The 22,137-nt window shown below is 39.3% G+C and overlaps 2 protein-coding genes across 6 annotated transcripts in view; both read left to right on the top strand.

Annotated features, from left to right (window-relative positions):
* The first annotated feature begins 501 nt into the window (after positions 1–501).
* CTXND2 (cortexin domain containing 2) lies at positions 502–669 on the top strand. The gene has a single exon (XM_060142366.1). It carries the CDS (start codon positions 502–504, stop codon positions 667–669), a length of 168 nt encoding a protein of 55 aa, XP_059998349.1.
* An 8,914-nt stretch (positions 670–9,583) lies between these two features.
* SETDB1 (SET domain bifurcated histone lysine methyltransferase 1) overlaps positions 9,584–22,137 on the top strand; it is a 30,129-nt gene continuing 17,575 nt past the window's right edge. For 4 of the 5 annotated variants that reach the window (XM_060139013.1, XM_060139011.1, XM_060139015.1 and 1 more), the window contains exons 1-3: positions 9,649–9,737; positions 10,700–10,970; positions 11,665–11,816. In XM_060139013.1, the coding sequence (XP_059994996.1) occupies positions 10,711–10,970; positions 11,665–11,816 (412 nt within the window). In that variant the 5' untranslated portion in view covers positions 9,649–9,737; positions 10,700–10,710. Of the gene's footprint in view, positions 9,601–9,648; positions 9,738–10,699; positions 10,971–11,664; positions 11,817–22,137 lie in introns of those variants that run through there. The other variant, XM_060139012.1, reaches the window with a different exon arrangement.

The following is a 22,137-nucleotide window of genomic DNA, read 5'->3' as shown; positions in this document are numbered from 1 at the left end:
CATGGGAATGACAGCACATAGTGATTAGAAAAAATAAAACAATTTTATGTTCATAGCTACTAAGTTAAGACCCTACAACAAATTACTTAAAGTACTCAGAATTTGAATAAATATTAGAGAACGATTTGGACTTAACACAGAACTGGGGTGTTCAAGACAATTTTACCTGGATTTAACAGAGCAAGGAAGCCCCAGTTGATTTCTGAGATACACATAATTGCTCATGTTTTGCTTTGGAGTATTTCTTCCGCTTTTGCATATGTGTATTTCTTGAAGGTCACCTATACTAATGTTATCAGTTTCACAAGTGCCTCAAATAAATCATGCTAATTTTTTTTGAAAACCCTCTGGTTTCAGCATAGCATTATTAAGAAAATATATATATACATATACAAACCAGTAAACCTGTTTTATCCTCTTTTGTCTAGGAATATGACAAATCTGAAGACATTCCTGAGGAAGTAGCTACAGCTGGACAAGGGTAAAGAGGTGTGTGTTCTCATGGATGATTCAAGCCTGTCCAGCAGTGTTGATGTAGACAAAGGCTTTGCCATTGCCTTTGTTGTTCTTCTTTTTTTGTTCCTAATGGTGATGATTTTTCGGTGTGCCAAGTTGGTGAAGAATCCCTATAAGACCAGCTCCACAGCCACAGAATCATCTCTGAGCTGAACTATGAAAAAGCCTGGTAGACCTTCCTTCACAGGAGATATGAAATCTTTTATACAGACGTTTATGAAACAGACTTTTTATTCTTTCACCTCTCTGTTTCTCAGCCTTCTCACTCTTGCATTCCACAATAGGCACATGAGGTTGAGTTGAGAATAATAACAAGGATGAAACACAAGCCAGTCTGTGTTGTTCCTATTCAGGAAAATAGTTACCAAAGTGGGACAGAGACAGGTTGAACTTATTGATTAAAATAAGGCCATGATGGGCTTCCCTGGTGGCGCAGTGGTTGAGAGTCCGCCTGCCGATGCAGGGGACATGGGTTCATGCCCCGGTCCGGGAAGATCCCACATGCCACGGAGCGGCTGGGCCCGTGAGCCATGGCCGCTGAGCCTGCACGTCCAGAGCCTGTGCTCCGCAACGGGAGAGGCCACAACAGTGAGAGGCCCGCGTACAGCAAAAAAAAAAAAAAAAATAAGGCCATGGGTTTCAATCCTCCAGTATCTAATATTCTTAAGATAAGAAAGTTGGCCATAATTTTAGGAGGTAATGGAATATAATATCATGATGCTTGGTAAGGTGCATCTAAAACTAGAAGCCCTCCTAGAGGTGGCCCTAGGAAGTACCTTTAGCTATGCAAATATAAGGGCAGCAGGAACCTTATAAGATAAAGAGTCTTACAGGACCTTTTTAGTGTGTGAGGTTTTATAAAACGTGATGACCCGGGGCTTCCCTGGTGGCACAGTGGTTGAGAATCTGCCTGCCAGTGCAGGGGACACGGGTTCAAGCCCTGGTCCGGGAAGATCCCACATGCCGGGGAGCAACTAAGCCACGCGCCACAACTACTGAGCCTGCACTCTAGAGCCCGCAAGCCACAACTACTGAACCCGCAAGCCACAACTACTGAAGCCCGTGCGCCTAGAGCCCCAGCTCCTCAACAAGAGAAGCCACCACAATGAGAAGCCCGCGCACTGCAATGGAGAGTAGCCTCCACTTGCCGCAACTAGAGAAAGCCCGTGCGCAGCAACGAAGACCCAACGCAGCCAAAAAAAGAAAAAAAAAAAGCTGATGCCCTTCTCAAGCAGGCAGAGCTCTGTGGTAGAGGGGAACAAATTTGCCTTGCGTGAGTCCCTTAATCTCCCTCAGCCTACATTTACTCATTTACTCATTTATAAAATAACATCTAGTGGGTTGAAAAGAGGCCCTCAAAATGATATGTCCATGTCCTTACTCCTGAAATCTATGAATGTGACCTTATTTGGATAAAGGGTCTTTGCAAATGGAAAGTTAAGGACCTCAAGATGAACTCAACCTGGATTAGTGGGGTGAGCCCTAAATCCAATGACAAGTGTCCTTATAAAAGACAGAAGAGAAGACACAGAGAGAGGGAGATGAAAAGGTCATGTGAAGATGAGTGCAGAGATTGGAGTTCTGCAACCACATCTAAAGAATCCTTGGTGGGAGCCATCAGAAGCTGGAAGAGGCAAGGATGTATTCTCCCCAGAGCCTTTGGAGGGAGTGCAGCCCTGCCAACACCTTGATTTTGGACTTCTAGGCTCCAGAACTCTGAGACAAAATTCTATTGTTTTAAGCCACCTAGTTTGTCTCAACTCTGAGACAAAATTCTATTGTTTTAAGCCATAATTTGTTATGGCAGTCACAGGAAGTTCATATATAATACATCAGGATGATGATGATGAGTGTCACAATCAGCATCCCAGGGACCTTTTAAGAGAAAAAAGAAGGAAATCATAATGCCTACTCTCCAAAGTCTGAAGTTAATGGAAATTTGGTAGAGTGAACTAGGGCTAACCGGCAGGAAAGTCTGTAAGAGAATTCATTAGAAGGAAAGGAGGTATCTAGGCCACTGACCAAGGCTTAACACAGGTTTGGCCGAAGAGAATTGGTTCTAGCACAGTAAATAATAGAGACTAAAGCTCTCAAGTCCAGCCAGGCTGGCCAAATGTTCTAGGCAACAGTGACCTCGCATGGGAATGTGAACTAAGAGAGTTGTAACCCTGGAATCTAAGTGTGGGGCATCACTTGGGCTTGTGCAGGGACTTGTACCAGCATGTAGTCACTTCAGAGGAGACTTGTATCCTTGGGACCATGCTGGACCAGGCTTTAGCAGCAATACGAAATGGTATGGAGACATAACTCTAGCCATGCACTGTTAGCAGAGACTTGATAATTGTCTGTGTTCCTGATTCCTGGAAGCAGGACTGCCACCCTGCTTGGCATGAGTAAATGCTCAGGATTATTTGAAAATGGAGGCAGGGAAACTGGAGCCTTCCACTGGAGATACTAGACTTTGCCTTCAGCAGAACAGATGGTGCTGTATTGGTTAAACTGGAGAAAGAGAGCAAGAGGTGATTGTACCCTTATTGGCTGAAAAGAAATTCAGGACAAGGTGCAGGTCAGGGTAAAATGAAAGCAGATTAAGATTGAAGCAGTACTTGAGGGTTACATGTGTTTCCCTCCAGAAGCTCAGAAATTAACCTTTTCTCCACCTTATAAAATAAAATGCAAGACAAACACATGGTTAATGAGAGCATCCATATATAGTCACTAGAGAGTGACAGGTTTGACTGTTATCCTACTTTCTCCAGTAACCTATCCAAGGAAAAAAAAAAAGTGCGTCAGTCAGAAGAAACGGATCATATGTGGAAGCAGAGAAAGAGTAGCAACCCAAGGCAAACTCACACAGGGCCAGAGTGAATGCTGTTCAGGAAAGAAGGCAATTAGCCATTGGACAGCTGATTATTTCTAGGCTCAGTAGCCAGATAGTCCTTGGTGCGGAGATTCAGGGAGCTGCAGCCCACAGACCTTGGGTCTGTCTGGTTTTATTGCCCACATTACCTCTGTTAATCTGGTGTCCTTAAACATTCCTTTCACTTACCTTAAACTGGCGATTTAGAAATCCAGTGGGTCTGCAAAGAAGTTTTATTGGGCCAGACCCCCTCCAGTGTAATCTACAAAGCGTGTGTGGTTATGTGTTGGGTTTTATATTTGCTTTTTGAGTTGACATTTTAAAATTATTATTGTAAAAGTAACAAATGCACATAATAAAAAAAATTTTTTTTCAATCATTACCTAAGGATAAAAATGCAGAAAGTTCCTAGACATTGCCTTGTTTCCCAATCCTTCCTTCTAGAGGTAACTGCAATTAAGGTAGTTTGTTTTTGCATATATGTGTATCTTTCCAGACATTCTTCTTTTCTTTTTATTTTTAAAGTAATATTTTTGAATAAACTATCTATTTTCATGTTTCAAAATTCAAAAGGTATAAAATGGTGTACTGTAAAAACTCTTACTCTCACTCTTGTCCCCCACCCTTCCATTTGCCCTCTTCAGAGACAACCAGTGTTAATTTCTTAGGTATCCATCCAGTGATATTTTATGTATATGTATAAAAATGTATATTTTTACTATTATTTAACAACTAATAGCATGGTGTATACCATGTTCTGCACTTGTTTTTCTCATTTAATAAAGTGTCTTGAAAATCACTTCATATTAATACACAAAAAGATTCCTTAGCCTTTTTTAAAAAACACAGCTGAAAAGTATGCCCCTGTTTCGGTGTGCCATAGTTTGTTTAACCAACCCTTGCTGATGAAAATTTATTTTGCTTCTAAATATTTTGTTATTTCAAACAATGTTGTAGAAGATAATTTAGCACTGTATGTCATTTCAAAGGTATGTATTTTAATTCCTAGAATTTGAATTGCTGATTCAGAGTATTGCAGAATTAACAAAATTTTTGAATTAGTTGTCAATATTCAAAACTCAGAAGCTTTCATAAAAAAAAATACGGGTTTTTAAGTTCACTTGAAAAATTGGAGATCTGGCAGCATGATATGTGTGACACAGGACAAACATTAGCTAAACCTAAATATCATCAACTGCTACCTGTAGGTGAGACACGTATTTCCCAGGTGACCACAGTCCTCACTCACCCCATTTTGCTTCTGTACAATACTTTCCTGATTCCTGAAACCCTCTGAGTTTTTAATCCCTATGTTCCTTTGTTTTGATTCTGAGATCACACAGTAACCTTCAGATTATGATCTAATTTCCCCCAAGTCTGTCTCCAAGGAAAGGATTATTTGGCATTCCAAGGTTCTGGACCCCATACTATGATTTCTCATGATCAAGTACTAAGTAGCATATGGTTGTGATTTTTCAACATATCACAATAGATTACAGGAGTGAATATGCTGAGCACACCAACATGAGCATTCCAATTGGTGTATCAGTTATTTATTACTTCATATTATTAAGCTGACAATAAGCTGTCTACTTCAATAATTTGTAAAATTTAATAATGTGAGTCATTTATATCAGGGCCTCATCATCTCTGACTACAGTTAGTCTTCAGTACTTAAAAAAAAACGAAGCCAGAGCTTGGCTCCCTAATATTGCCCTGAAAAGGATTATACAGCTCAAACCTGCCTTTCCTATAGTGCTTCTCAAATTTTAGTGAGCAAATTACTTAGACGTCTTATTAAAATTCAGATTCTGATTCAGTACATCCGGAGTGGGGCCAGAGATTTAGGTTCTCTAGCAGGCTCCCTGATTGCATGTTTAGCAACAAGTCCTTAGAAGACACTTCCCTGAGTCCCACTGCTGATCTACTGAACTGATCACTTCACCTCCTCAGGGCAATGAAGAAATCAGACTGGAATGTGATGCTCCAAATAGCTCCTGTTTCTCTTCAACATCCCCATTCCTCATTTCCACCCCCAGCCCACCCACACACACATCAGAAAGCTGAACGAATCTAACTAATAGAAACATAATCAGGGCAGAGCAAAGATTTCCCTTTAATCATCACACATTACAGAGCACGGCATGTACAGGGCAATATGTCAGTTGCTAGGGGAAACAAAGATGATTAATATAGGAACTCAGCATTGAGATGATCTCAAACCAGCAGAGGAAACACACATACACAGATAACAGACAAGTGGAAAGGAACTAAGGTAACAGAAGAACAGAGGCAAGAGTTAATTCTGCAGGGGGTAAATGATGGTCTAGAACAATGATTCTTTTTTTTTTTTTTTGGCTGTGTTGGGGCTTTGTTGCTGCGCATAGGCTTTCTCTAATTGCAGTGATCAGGGCCTACTCTTCCTTGTGGTGCGTGCGCTTCTCATTGCGGTGGCTTCTTTTGTTGCGGAGTAGGGGCTCCATGCGTGCGGGCTTCAGTAGTTGTGGCTCGCAGCCTCAGTAGTTGTGGCATGTGGGCTCTAGAACGCAGGCTCAGTAGTTGTGGAGCACAGGCTTAGTTGCTCTGTGGCATGTGGGATCTTCCCAGACCAGGGATTGAACCCGTGTCTCCTGCGTTGGCAGGCAGATTCTTAACCACTGTGCCACCAGGGAAGTCCCTAGAACAATGATTCTTAAACTCTGGTCCCAGTACCAATGGCATGGGCATCAACTGGGAAAATTTTAGACATGCAAATTCTCAGACTCCACCCAGACCTACTCCAAGTGTGGTGTGGGGACAGCAATCTGTGGTTTAACAAGCCCTCCAGGTGATTCTGATACATACTAAAGTTTGACAACTGCTGGTCTATGAAAACTTCACAGAGAAGACATTGAGTTGGGCCTTAGAGAATTAATATTTCACCAACAGAAAGGGAAGGGTCATTCCAGGAGATAGATCACAGTAAACAAAAGTATGAAGATATAAAAGTGAAATGCATAAAATTGTTGTGTAAATAGCATATAATCAGGAGTGTGAAAGGAGAAATGGGAAACATGGCCAGAGAGGTAAATTGGGGCCAAATTATGAAGAGCCTCAAATTTTATACTGTAAAGTTTAAACATAAAGAAAACAGTTTTAAAGCAGGGGAGTGACATGATCAGAGCTACTGACAGAACTGATCTACAGTAAGGCCTATCAATTAGGAGACTCTTTTGTCCTGGCAAGAAATAAGATCTAGGGGACTTCCCTGGTGGTCCAGTGGTTAAGACTCTAGGCTTCCAATGCAGGGGGAGCAAGTTCAATCCCTGGTTGGGGAACTAAGATCCCACATGCTGCGTGGTGTGGCCAAAAAAAATAGAAAGAAAGAAGAAAAAAATAAAGGCAGTAGAATAGGAAAAGAAAGGAGGGAAAAGATATATAAAAGCATTCATAAGCTAGGATAAACAAGCTGTATTGTATAAAGGTTTAAAACCACAAGCTGTAAGGCCAAACTGCTATGCTCTGATACTTTTTAACTTTGTGGTTTGGGAAATTTATTTAATTCTGTACCTCAGTTTTCTCATCCATAAAAAAAGAGACAATAATATATACAATGGAATGTTATTCACCCATAAAAATGGATGAAATCTTGCCATTTGAGACAATATGAATGGACCTGAGGGCATAATGCTAACTGAAGTAATTCAGACAGAGAAAGACAAATACTGTATAATCTCATTTATATGTGGAATCTTAAAAAAAAATAAAGACCACCAAAAATCAATTTGTACAGAGAACAAATTGATGGTTTCCAGAGATGGCAGGGGGTGGGGGGGTGGTTAGGTGAAATGGGTGAAGGGAGTTGAAAGGTACAAACTTCTAGTTATAAAATAAAGAAGTCAGGGTGATGTAATATACAGCATGGCTACTATAGTTAATAATACTGTATTGCATATTTGAAAGTTGCTAAGAAAAAAATCATAAAATTTCTCATCACAAGAAAAAATTATGTATGGTAGCATGTTAACTAGAATTATTGTGGTGATCATTTTGCAATATAGACAAATATCAAAAAAATTGTTTGATACACCTGGAACTAACATAATGTTGTAAGTCAGTTATACCTCAGTTTAAAAATTTTAATTTAAAAAAGGAGACAATAATAATAGTTCCTACCTCATAGGATTATTGTGAGGATTAAATTAATGACTGTAAAGTGCTTAGAACAGTGCCTGGTATGAAGTAAACACTCAATAGATATCGTGTGTGTGTGTGTGTGTGTGTGTGTTTTATAAGGAGTAATATGTCTAAAATTTCTAGCTCAGGTTACAAAATAATACGATCATGAGGTGAGTCTGGAATATTCTGAATTTCAAATATCTAGAGGAAACAATTTACTTCTCCGTACCTCAATTCCTGGTGTCTTAACAATTAGAAATAGGCAGTTAGCGTGGTCCCAGGAAACTGGTGGGCAGGTGATATGAGCATAGGTGAAAGTGTGGTTACCAGGAGAGGATTTTAAAAACTTTGATGATCCTGGATGCTCAGGCCCTATTTCCAGTCTTACAGAGCAGGTTCTGGGGACTTCCTTGGTGGTCCAGTGGTTAACACTCCAGGCTTCCAATGCTGGGGGCACGGGTTCCATCCCTAGTTGGGGAACTAAGATCCCACATGCATGCGGCACGGTCAAAAAAAAAAAAAGGAGGTTCTGGTTTATACTTTTTAAATGAAGTTAGATGCAGTTAGTGTAAATATAGCTGAACAAATTAAAGCAATAATGAGAGTCTGTGGTAGTCAATAGTGCTGATTCATCAAATACATCTGCTTCTCCCTCCTTCCAGAGATGAGATGTGACTGTTCTTCTTGGCCCCCTTGTGTTTGGGTAGGGCCTTATGACTCATTCAAGCCAATGAGTTGAAAAGTAGTGTCCTGAGTCACTGTAATTGCCAACGTGAGACCCTCTAGTGTTCTCTCCTTTTGGCAGGGCAGCTCATCAGCCTGGGTTTCTGAGTAGCTATCATGAGCAGAGCTCCACTGTCAACTTTCTAGAGATGATTATGCGGTGTGAGCAAGTAATATGTGTTTTTGTTTTAAGCTTTTGGAGTTGTTTCTGCACATAGCACAGTCTGTCCTGATACAGATACTATTTAAACACATATCAAATTCTTAAAAACTAAACAGTTACCAGAGACTTCCCTGGTGATGCAGTGGATAGGACTCTGTGCTCCCAGTGCAGGGAGCCTGGGTTCAATCCCTGGTCAGGGAGCTAGATCCCACATGCATGCAGCAACTAAGAGTTCGCATGCCACAGCTAAGGAGCCCACCTGCCGCAACTAAGACCTGGTGCAACCAAGTAAATAAATAAATTAATTTAATAAATAAATAGTTAACAAATAGTCCTAATGAGGGTGTGGGGAAAAGAGATACTTTCACAGATTTGCTAGTGGAAGTAAAAATTGTTTCAACCTTTTGAAAAGTAATTTGACAGCAGATCCTAATAAAAATGGGAGAAAGTACATTATTTTTTTACTCAGATTCCATTTTGGGGAATCTCTTTCACAGAAATTAAAGTACTACTGCAAACGGATGTTAATGTTTATTGTTGAGTTATTCGTAGTGCCTAAAAATTGAAAACAATCTAAATTCCTAAATATGGTTTAGCCATATTATGAAATATTATGCAACTGTTAAAAAGACAACTTTTATCCTTTTTATTGACTTCATGTTATGTCCACATGTTAAATGAAAACAAAACATAACAAAAAAATCCACATGTTTGACCTGTACACCCAGGCCTAGAAAAGTAAGCTGTTTTATCTCAAAGGAGCAGGGATGGTTAAGTGATGGGGTGGAGAGGAAATTTTCATATTTTTCTTATTACAACTTAATATTCGACTTGTTACAATTTGTACAACTTACGTAATAAAACAAACTCAAGTAAAAGTGAGAAACAATTCTAAACCTAAGAGTGTTTGCCAACAGAGCCTTTACACAATAAACAGTATTGCTGTCACCAGTTGGGGGTGGTGGAAGAGGCGGAGCTTCTGTAATATACTCTAGGCCACGCCCACTGAGGTCCCACGCCCACTGAGGTGCCGTTCCGGTCGTTTCTCACGTGTGCCCTGGAAGGCTCTGCCTCGACGCATGCGTACTCGCCTGAGTTTGCCCAGCCTTTGAGGGTTACCCTACACCTTTGGGTTTGACCCCGTCAGGCTACCGTCGCGGCGACCGGAACGGCACCTCAGGTTTGCTTCCGGCGTCTTTTTTTTTTTTTTTTCCTTCCCCTTCCCTCCCTCACGCTTCTTCCCCTCCCCCTGCTCCCTTTTCCGTTTGGTTTCGTTCTTTCCTACAGAGGCCGACCCCTGAGTCGTGAGTCTGGTTGGTAAGAAAGAGCCCTCATAGCTGGAAGCTGGGAGGTGTGGGAAATACTGTTAATTGAGGTATTTGGAGACCAAGGGCTTGTATGGAATGTTTTGTTTGTGGTAGGAGGTCGGGCGAGAGTGGAAAGGAGGTCTTCCCCGGGAGACTAGCGGGGGCGGGGTTGAGCTGGGTTTGCGGGTGGGTGGGACGCACCCCTAAAATGGATAGCGCGGGGGTGGGGCGGTGTGTGGGCCAAAGAAAAATGGAGGCAGTGAGAACTGGCGCTGGGGTCGCACGGCATTATGGCATCAGTTTTGCTTTAACTGTTTGATAAAAAAAGCAGTTAACACCAATGTGAGTTGTATGTGAGAGTATTTGAATTGTCGATTTTAGGTAGCCACGGTTTATTCCCAAATTGCTTTATTTCCTTTTACTTTGGGGAAACCTCTTTGCTGCAAGCTTTTCTGTCCTTAAGTATTATACTTTTCAAACAGAAAATTTCCACACAAAAGCAAAGTAATGTAAAGGGAAAAGTAATTAAAGAGAAAACAACGAATTAGGGAGTTGTAGACCAAACCCTCCCCTCCAGGTGGGGAGTATTTGTTCAAATTAGGCAGAGCGTGCAAACAAAGATTTATCTCATTAGTCAATTAAAGAACACAGGCCACAGAAATATCTTCCTCAATAAACTGGTTCTCTTCAGTTTCCTAAAACATTGTTTTCGGTAGCTCCCTGTTGCATAATATATGTCTTCCGTGCCCTCTCAAACTTTTGCATTTTATTCAGGCCTATAGTCTGTAGCCTACAGGAGATGAGAACTCTACAAAATCTCAGCATCAGATACTGGAGAATGGGGAAAGAGAACTAACTACGTATATTTGAGTAACAAGTAGCAGAGTAGGAATGAGTTTTATTAGGGGACTGAAATTGTCTATTGCAGTCATAATAACTCCAAAAGTAATTCTAGTTTCCTGCTCCATGTAGAGGACAACAGTATGTCCTCCCTCCCTGGGTGCATTGGTTTGGATGCAGCAACAGCTGCAGTGGAGTCTGAAGAGATTGCAGAGCTGCAACAAGCAGTGGTTGAGGAGCTGGGTATATCTATGGAGGAACTTCGGCAGTTCATTGATGAAGAACTGGAAAAGATGGACTGTATACAGCAGCGCAAGAAGCAACTAGCAGAGTTGGAGACATGGGTAATACAGAAGGAATCTGAGGTGGCCCATGTTGACCAGCTGTTTGATGATGCATCCAGGTAAGAACCACATAGGAAATAGGAGGAAATCTACCTATTGGCAGACATTTTTAAAGTAGTATAATTGTTCATGACATTGTACACTTTGTACTTTAGAAGGTACAGATATGTAGAATCTTACTCTTCCTCAAGGGTGAAGGGCCATAATCTGACCTCACAACCACCCATATAATATAATATTCATCTATCAGAGGCTAATATGCTCAACAGTAGGGGAGTCCAAGTCTTGACTCCCTTCCCCTTCTTTATACGTCACTCTACTTCAGAGCAATTGTTTTGTTTTCTTAGTAGAATCATCTAGGGAGTGCATATTATAAAAACTTGCTGTTTTATGTAACTGCGAAGTTTTAATAAGTTCTAGAGCCCTGTTTCTACTCCTAAACTCCCAGAAGATTTGTTTCTCCTGCCCTAGTTGTCACTTAGAACATATTTTCAAATAACAACAAGGTAAATAATGAGGTAAGGTTGAAAGGACCATGCTTTGGGCTTATTTTGGATTTTTGAAGAACTAGTCTGGAAACCACTATTTAAACATTTTTCTATGGGATAAGCATTTAAAATTCAAAACAGAGACACTTTGGAATATGGCCTGTTTAAATAGAGGTCAGTGTATACTGAAATATATATAAATTCTAATAGCTTTTACACCTGTTTCTGCTGGCTTTGACCTTTTCTACGTGTGTTCCAATATTAGGGCAGTGACTAATTGTGAGTCTTTGGTGAAGGACTTTTACTCCAAACTGGGACTACAGTACCGGGACAGTAGTTCTGAAGATGAAGCTTCCCGGCCTACAGAAATAATTGAGATTCCTGATGAAGACGATGATGTCCTCAGTATTGATTCAGGTAAGAGATGAGGCTATGGACAGGAAAATCTCAGGATTAAAATTGAAATGTGGGAAGATGAGCAAATAGAAGATAAAAGAGAGGAGAAACCATTCTTACTAATTCCATATTCCTAACTGTTGGACTTGTCTGTTACAGAAAAAAAAAAGAAGATTGTTAGTATTGATATCATAGATTTTCACTTCTTGCTACTTCCTGATTGAATTATTCTCCTTTCCCCATTCTATGTAACCTGTATTCTGAATTCCCTTGTTTTTCTTTATAGGTGGCATTAGCACCTATGTATATATCTCAAAACAGATTATTTGGTTTTGTCTATTCTTTAACAGTTTTTTGTTTGTTTTTAGTTTATTAATTTATTTTTGGCTGTGTTGGGTCTTCGTTGCTGCGCACAGGCTTTCTCTAGTTGCGGCGAGTGGGAGCTACTCTTTGTTGCGGTGTGCGGGCTTCTCATTGTGGTGGCTTTTCTGTGTTGTGGAGCACAGGCTCTAGGTACACGGGCTTCAGTAGTTGTGTCTCGCAGGCTGTAGAGCGCAGGCTCAGTAGTTGTGGCGCACGGGCTTGGTTGCCCCGTGGCACTTGGGATCTTCCCAGACCAGGGATCAAACCCGTGTCTCCTGCATTGGCAGGTGGATTCTTAACCACTGCGCCACCAGGGAAGTCCCTGGTGTGTAAGTCTTAATGTCCACATTATGTTTCAGGTCTGTTGGATACTCCACCTAGGAGTGGAATTGGTAAGTCTTAGGTAAGTGTATGTTTGAGTTTTTAAGAAATCGCTATTGTGTTTTCCAAAGTGGCCATATCATTTTACATTTCCCCTAGCAAAGTGGAATTGTAGCTTTTTTTTTTTTTTTTGGCCATGCTGCGTGGCTTGTGGGATCTCTGTTCTCCAACCAGGGACTGAACCCAGGCCACAGCAGTGAAAGCCGGAATCCTAACCGTTAGGCCACTAGGGGACTCCCTCACATTGTGATTGTAGTTTGCATGTTCCTAAAGACATTGAGCATCTTTTCACATACTTATCTGCCATTTATGTATGTTCTTTGAGGAAATAGCTATTCAAATAGTTTTGCCTTTTTTAAAAAATTGGATTGTCTTTTTATTATTGACTTTTCTAAGTCAATATATATAAGTCTTCTGACTTATTATACTTTAGGTACAATTCATTTATCAGACCTATTTTACAAACATTTTCCCAGATGTGGTCTTTTCGTTTTCTTAATGGTGTCTTTTGAAGAATAAAAATTCTTAACGTAAGAGCTGAGGGTAGTTGGTTGGTTTGTTTTGCTTATGGCTATCCAGTTGTTCCACCACCATTGGTTGAAAAGACTATTCTTTTGGTATCCTTGTCAAAAATCAGCTGGCTATATGTTGTAGTTGAGGGTCACATTGAACTAAATGTTTATTTTTATACCAGCACCACACTGTCTTAATTACTGTAGCTTTACAGTAAGTATTAAAATCACTTAGTGAAAGTCCTCCAAATTCATTTGTATTTCATATATAATCCAAATAAATTTTAGCATCAGCTTATCAGTTTCCTAGAATTTTTTTGTGGCTCCCTTAGGATTTTCTATACATTAGACCATGTTGTCTGCAAATAGTCATTTTACTTCTTCCTTTCTAATCTAGATGTCTTGTGTTTTTCCCGTGCCTTATTATGCTTGCTAGAACCTCCAGTATGATGTTAAAAAAAGAGCAGACATCCTTTCCTTGTTCCTGATTTTATCAGGGAAGCATTTTATGTTTAGTCATTAATTATGATGTGAGCTGTAGGTATCCTTTATCAGGTTCAGAGAAGTTGCTTCTATTCCTAGTTTGCTGAGAGTTTTTATAATAGCTGGATTCGATTTCAGATTTTGTCAGCTACTTTTTCTCTGTTGTCCTCAGGTGATCATATGGCTTTTGTCCTTTATCCTATTAATAGGATGTATTACAATAATTATTTTTTATATGTTAAACCAATCTTTTGTTCCTGGAATAACTCTCCCATCCCCACCCCCCACTTTGTCTTAGTGTATAATCCTTTTTATATGTTGCTGTATTGGATTTGCAAATGTTTTAACAATTTTTGCACATATGTTTGAGGGCTATTGGTTTGTAGTTTTATTGTGATGTCTTTGGCATTGGTAGCAGGGTAATATTGGCCTTATAAGATGAGTTGGGAGGTGTTCCTTCCTCTGAGTTGTGTGGAATGGTATTATTTCTTCCTTAAATGTTTGATAAATTAAGCAATGAGACCATCTTGGCCTGGACTTTTCTTTGTGGAAAGATATTTTTTAAGTAAGCTTTTTAGTTTGGAATCATTTTAGATTTATGGAAAAATTGCAAAGGTAATAGAGAGTTCCTGCATACCTTTCACCAGTTTCTTCTAATGTTAATGTTACCATGGTATATATTGGTCAAAACTAAGAAACAAACATTGGTACATTACTTTTATCTAAACTCCAGACTTTATTCAATTTCTGGACTTCTTCTGTTCCAGGATCCAATCCAGGATATCACATTGAATTTATCGTGGGAAGATAAATCATTAATCCATTTTCTTTACCTGATATATCTATTTTAATATAATCACTTATCTATTTTCTTTACCTGAAATATCTATTTAGATTTTCGGTTTCTTCTCAAGTTGATTTTGTTCATTTGTGTCTTTCTAGGAATTTGTTCACTTTATCAAAGTTGTCTAAATTATTGCCATAAAGTTGTTCATAGTATTCCCTTATGATCCTTTTTAATTTCTGTAGGTTCTATAGTGATGTCCCTTTCATTCCTGATATTGGTTATTTAGATCTCCTCTTTTTTTTCTTGATTAGTCTAGATACAGGTTTATCAATTTTTGTTCTTTTACAAGGAACCAGTATTGGGGATTCATTGATTTATTTTTGCTACTGTTTCTCTGTTTTCTATTTCATCGATTTCTACTCTGATCTCTATTTTCTTCCTTCCACTTTTTTTGGGTTTGATTTGCTCTTCTTTTTCTAGTTTCTTAAAGTCAAAGCTGAGACTATTGACTTTAGACCTTTCTTTCTTTCTAATATAAACATTTAAAGCTATAAATTTCCCTCTGAGCATGCTTTGCTGCATCTCATAAATTTTTATGTTGAATTTTCATTTTCATGTAACTCATAAATTTTAATTTCCTTTGTGATTTTTTTCTTTGACCTTGGGTTTCCTTTTTAACCAGGCACTCTTGGGTCCTCTTTGCATATGCATATTTTAGCAGTCACCCAAAAATGTATAGAGAATTTATCTAAGCCTGTCTGTGACTCTCTCATTTTCAGAATCTCCTGGTTAAATTTACTGGTTTGCCGCTTACCCTAAACAAGAGCTACAACCTCAAATTAGCAAATCTGCTTGTTATGGCTAGCACCTCAGTGATAAAGCTACAGTTTTTGCCCACCAAGCTAGAGGTGGAGCAGGGATGGGAGCTGCCCCAGGCAAGAGATCCATAGACTCCCACCTTTGTTACCAGAAGATCTAGCAGTTTTTCAGGGATACTTATCAATCTATTGTTTGCCTTTGGTCAAATTTCCAGTGTCCTAAAATGATTTTTTTTTAATTTTTTGGCTGCATTGGGTCTTCGTTGCTGCACAGACTTTCTCTAGTTGCAGCGAGCTGGGGCTCCTCTTCATTGCAGTGCATGGGCTTCTCACTGTGGTGGCTTCTCTTGTTGCAGAGCACGGGCGCTAGGCGCACAGGCTTCAGTAGTTGCAGTGCATGGGCTCAGTAGTTGTGGCTTGCGGGCTCTAGAGCTCAGGCTCAGTAGTTGTGGTGCATGGGCTTAGTTGCTCTGCGGCATGTGGGATCGTCCCGGACCAGGGATCAGTCCCATGCATTGGGAAGGGGATTCTTAACCACTGCACCACCAGGGAAGTCCTGAAATGATTGCTTTTGACAATTTTGTCCAGTTTTATAGTTGATTTCTGCATAGGGGGATTGTCCAATCTTGTCACATCACTATTACCAGAAGTGCTGTAGTTTTGCCTGTTTTTGAACTGTATAAATGGAATCTTAGACACTGTATGCATTCTTCCATGACATCTTCAACATCATGCTGATGTGTGATGCTTGGTTCAGTTGCTACTGCAGTATGGTGTTGTTCCATTATGTGAATATGCCACAGTTTATCTAGTCTCCGAACAGTTGACATTTCATTTGTTTTCAGTTTTTTTGCAATTGTAAATAATGCCCTAAATATTCTTGTAAATGATTCTTGATGCACATGTGCAAGAATCTTTTTAGGATATCCTAGGGTACTGTAAGAGTGGAGTTGCTAGTTCTTAGGATATAGAATTTTCAACCTTGCTGGATAATTAGTGACCAAACAGCTTTCCAAAGTGGTTGTGCCAATTTATATTTATACCACCAGTGGCTGAGAGTGACCTGTGTTCCACATCCTTGACAACACTTAGCACTCTCATTTTAAAATTTGATTTCCCTGTCTACAGATGAACTTGGGAATCTTTTCATGTGTTTGTGAGTCATCTGTAGGTTTTCTTTGTTATGTCTGTTCATGTATCTTGCTCATTTGCTCAACTGTTTTTTTTAATTCATAGGAAGTCTACCTATTATTCCTATAATTATAATTACTAATCCTTTGCAGTTATAAAATGCACATATCACTCCAACCTTATGTCTTGTCTTTACTTTTTATGTTATTTGTTAATAAACAGAAGTTCTAACGTTAACATTTTCTTTTATGGTCATTGCTTTTTATATCCTTACTGCCCTGAGTCTATAAAGATCTTCTTTTACATTGCCTTTGAAAGTTTCATAGTTTTATCTTTCACATTTAAGTCTTAATTCCAAATGGAATTTATTTTTTTCTTTTTTTCATATTGTTCTTAAACAATTTTCCAGCACCATTATTGAAATGTGTCCCCTCCTATTGATTTACATTGCCTACTCTATCATAAATTATTTCCATATATTTGTGTGGGTTTGTTTCTGGACTTTCTGTTCTGTTTCACTGGTCTGTCATTTCCTCCTGTTTCAACTCTATAGAGCCTATCACTGTGGCTTTATAATATCTTTTAACTCTAGTAACCTCAGTTTCTTGTTCTTCTTCACAGATGTCTTGGTTCTTTTTCACCTGTTGTGCTTATATTTATATTGAGAGTTAGCTTGTCATGTTCCCCACTTCCCCCCCACCAATAAAAACCCCCAAACCATTGACGTTATCACAAGATTAATTTAGGAATAGTTGATAATTTCATGGTATTTGACTCTCCTATACAACGATCATTTATGTAGTCCTTAACATTTTTCAGGAGGGTTGATTAATTTTCTCCACGGAAAGCTTGCACGTCTTCTGTCAGATTTATTCCCAACTACCATTTTCAGTAGCCACAAAAAATATCTTTTTTAAGAAAATACATTTCCAGGGGCTTCCCTGGTGGTGCAGTGGTTGAGAGTCTGCCTGCTAATGCAGGGAACACGGGTTCGAGCCCTGGTCTGGGAGGATCCCACATGCCGCGGAGCGACTAGGCCCGTGAGCCACAACTACTGAGCCTGCGCGTCTGCAGCCTGTGCTTCACAACAAGAGAGGCCGCAATAGTGAGAGGCCCACGCACCGCAATGAAGAGTGGCTCCTGCTTGCCACAACTAGAGAAAGCCCTCGCACAGAAACGAAGACCCAACACAGCAAAAATAAATAAATTAATATCCTTCTTTTAAAAAAAAAAGAAAATACATTTCCAACTAGTTGCTGCTGGTATATAGACATGCAGCTGACTTTTGCATATAGATTTTTGTATCTGACAATCTTATTAAATTTTTATTTCTATGATTTCATTTAAGTTTTCTATGTAGACTGTCATCTGAAAATAATTGCAGTTTTTCCTCCTTTCCTATACTTATGGCAGATAAGTCTTGTTTTTCTTGTCATATTTCACCAGCTAAGACCTTTATTATAATGTTAAATGGGAGTAATGATGATGACAAGGACTTCCTTGTCTTGTGGCTTGTTTGGTGGTTATTTTTGGTTGTTTCGTTTTTGATAGGTAAGAAGTGGATTTATTTAGAGAGAAACACACTCCACAGACAGTGTGGGCCATCTCAGAAGGCGAGAGCGGCCCTTGTGGCTTGTTTTAAAGGGCATGTTTTCATCTTATACTATTTTTTTTTTTTCATCTTATACTATTAAGGCTGATTGCTTGTTACAGGTTTTCGAAGATGTCATTTGTCAGGTGATAGAACTTGTCTCATATTTTTAGTTTGCTGGGAGTTTTTATCATGAGTAGATGTTGATTTTATTGGACATACTTTATATATTTAGTAAAATTATTATGTGAATATTTTTCTTTAAATCACTAAGTTTTCCAACCTTATAGTCCTTGGATGACTCCAACTAAATATATCGTTTTTAAACATTTCTGGATTTGTTGTGCTGATATTTAGGATTTTTGCATCTTCTCTTTTATAACAGAGATAGGCCTATAATTTTTTTTTTTGGTACTACCCTTCTGTGATTTTAATATTGAGATTTTGATGGCCTTGTAGAATGGAATAGGCAGTATTTCTTCTTTTAATTCTTGGGAAGTGTTTGCAAAATTGGAATTATGTACCCCTTGAGCGTTTGATAGAATTTGCCTATGAAGCCATCTAGGTATCTATTTACTTTGTGCAAAGCTTTTCTATTTCTTTGAGTCAGATTTGGTAACTTGTAATTTTCTGGTAATTTATATTTTTTCTTAAGTATTCAATTTATTGGTATAAAGTTTCTGCTTATATTTTTAGCAAAGCTGGACATTTAATTCAGACCTTTCGTACAGGTGACTATACTCCCTCATGCTCCCTCTGTCCTGTTCCTCATGTCTTAACTTGGTGACTTAGAGTTCTGGAGATGACTGATGGTAATGGTTGCACAGTGACATGAATGTACTTAATACCACTGAACTGTACACTTAAAAATGGTTAAGATGGTAAATTCTGTGTTATGTATATTTTGCCACAATAAAAAAATTGGGGGAAAAAAGAATCAGATTTGTAGGTCCTGATGGGGAATACTTTCCTAGTAATTTTAAGCGTGGAGATAAAAAGCAACATAAAAACTGCATGAAGGGGACTTCCCTGGTGGTCCAGTGGTTAAGAATACGCCTTCCAATGCAGGGGATGCAGGTTCAATCCCTGGTTGGGGAACTAAGATCTCACATGCTGTGGGGCAGCTAAGCCTGTGCGCCTCAACCAGAGAGCCTGCGTGCCGCAAACTACAGAGCCCACGAGCTCTAGAGCATGCACACTCTGGAGCCTGTGCACCACAACTAGAGAATCCCGTGTGCCACAACGAAGAGCCCACGCACCATAACTAAAGATCCTGCATGCCACAACAAAGATCCCGTGTGCTGCAACTACGACCCAATGCAGCCAAAAATAAAAACAAAAAAACTGCATGTTGGGACTTCCCTGGTGGCACAGTGGTTAAGAATCTGCCTGCCAATGCAGAGGACACAGGTTCGAGCCCTGGTCCAGGAAGATCCCACATGCCATGGAGCAACTAAGCGCATGTGCCACAACTGCTGAGCCTGTGCTCTAGAGCCCGCGATCCACAACTACTGAGCCTGTGTGCCACAACTATTGAAGCCCGCACACCTAGAGCCCATGCTCCACAACAAGAGAAGTCATTGCAATGAGAAACCCGTGCACTGCAACGAAGAGTAGCCCCCGCTTGCCACAAATAGAGAAAGCCTGTGCACAGCAACGAAGACCCAGTGCAGGCAGACATACATACATACATACATACATACATAAATTTATTTTAAAAAAAACGTGCGGGCTTCCCTGGTGGTGCAGTGGTTGAGAGTCCGCCTGCCAATGCAGGGGACACGGTTTCGTGCCCCGGTCTGGGAAGATCCCACATGCCGTGGAGCGGCTGGGTCCGTGAGCCATGGCCTCTGAGCCTGTGAGTCCGGAGCCTGTGCTCCACAACGGGAGAGGCCACAACAGTGAGAGGCCCACGTACCGCAAAAAAAAAAAAAAAAAAAAAACCTGCATGTTGAGTGTGAGTAAAAGGATGAAGGCAGGATAGAATACATATGTAACTTTGCAGAATATCTTTGGCTGCAAAAGATACTGTTAATATTGGTTATTTCTGAGGCAAGTAACGAGAAGCAGGGGCAGGAGGGAGACTTATTTTTGATTGTGTGTCCTTTTATAATGTTTGAATTTTTTACCACATGAATGTATCTAAATATATTTTAAAGGTAAAAATCCCTGCAAGATTAATAACCGTCCGTCCTTAATTTGTCCTCAAATATAGAACATGTGTTTTGAAGCCTTTTACAGTTGTGGAGTTCTAAGATAACAGATATTAATCATATGCCATAGTCACAGTTCTTTGAGGAATGTGTGCACATGCACAGGTGTGTCTGTGTATTCTCTCCAAGGTTGAGTTCATATCAAATAAATAATTTTGTATCCTAACTTTTAAAACTTAATATATATCATTAGCATTGCCTCGTGTTATTGAAGATTCTTTATGAACCTCATTTAGATATGTTGTAGTTTATTTAACTATTTTTGTTATTTTCAGAAATGTACATTGCTTTCCATTTTTGTTTTTATTTATTTAGTTATTTTTGCTACTTTCCCCCCCCCAGTTTTATTGAGATATAATTGACAAATAATATAGTATTAGTTTAAGGTATAAGACATAATGATTTGATATGTATGTTTATTGCAAAATGATTACCACCATTGCCTTTTTTAATTTTAATTTATTATTTGGCTGCGTCAGGTCTTAGTTGTGGCTTGTGGGATCTTCATTGCAGCATACGGGATCTTTTGGCGCAGCATGCGGGCTTCTCTCTAGTTGTGGTGCGCGGGCTACAGAGCGCACGGGCTCAGTAGTTGCAGTGTGCAGGTTTAGTTGCTCCACAGCATGTGGGATCTTAGTTCCCCGACCAGGATCAAACCAGCGTCCCCTGCGTTGGAAGGTGGATTCTTAACCATTGGACCACCAAGGAAGTCCCCCCATTTTTAAATATACGTTATAAATATCTAAAATTTCACTGTACGATACAGTAGCCACTATCCACATGTGGCTATTTAAATTATGTGAAATGTGGGAATTCCCTAGCAGTCCAGTGGTTAGAACTCCACACTTTCACTGCCAAGGGCCCAGGTTCAATCCCTGGTCAGGGAACTAAGATCCCGCAAGCCATGTGGTGTGACCAAAAATAAAAAAATATGTGAAATGTGAAGCCTAGTATTTTCCAGAGTGTATAAAGAACTCTTACAACTCAAGAATAAAAAGACAAATGACCCAATTAAAAATGGGCAAAAGATTTGAATAGATATTTCTTCAGAGAAGATGTGAAAATGACCAATAAGTATATGAAAAGATGTTCAACATCATTAGTTGTTAAGGAAATGCAAGTCAAAACTACTTTATACTTACTAGGATAGCTGTAGTTAAAAAGATAGACAGTAATAAGTGTTGACAAGGATGTGGAGAAATTGGAATCCTCTAAATTGCTGGTGGGAATGTAAAATGGTACAGCCAGTTTGGACAAATCTTTCAGTTCCTCAAAAGGTTAAACCTTATGGCCTAGCAATTCCACTCCTAGCCATATACCCAAGAGAAATGAGAACATATGCCCACATAAAAACTGATATTCAAATGTGCCTGTCAACATTATTCATAACAGCCAAAAAGCGGAAACAACCCAAATGTCCATCAACTGATGAATGGATAAATAAAATATGGCATAGCCATACAATGGAATATTATTCAATCATATAAAGGAAGTGCTGATAAATGTTGCAACATAGATGAATCTGATATGATGCACCACATATAATATGACTCCGTTTATATGAAATATCCAGAATAGGCAAATCCATAGAGACACAAAGTAGATTAATGTTTGCTGGGGGTTGTGGGAAGGGTGGAATGGGGAGTGAGTGCTAATGGGTATTTTCATCACTCCGGAAAGAAACCCCATACTCATTAGTGGGGTTTCTTTTCAGGGTGATGAAAATGTTCTAGAATTAGATAGTGGTGGTGGTTGTACAACCTTGTGAATACACTAAAAACCACTGAATTAAACATTTTAAATGGGTAAATTTCTTGGTATGTGAATTATACCTGATTTTAAAAGAATTTTTAGTAAAATTTAAAGTTCATTTCATGTGCTTAGTAGCCAAATTTTAACATATTAGACAGTGTAGATACAGAACATGTTTATCATAGCAGGAAGTTCTGTTGGACAGCACTACTCAAGAAGAAACATTTTTGCTTAATTCACTGACTATATTTCACTTTTCAAATCATTCAAATAACCCATAAATTATTGTTATAAGAATTCAAATATTTGGG

This window comes from Lagenorhynchus albirostris, chromosome 2 (assembly GCF_949774975.1).
Source record: "Lagenorhynchus albirostris chromosome 2, mLagAlb1.1, whole genome shotgun sequence".
Classification (NCBI taxonomy): Eukaryota; Metazoa; Chordata; class Mammalia; order Artiodactyla; family Delphinidae; genus Lagenorhynchus; species Lagenorhynchus albirostris.
This window is presented reverse-complemented; position numbering and strand designations above follow the sequence as displayed.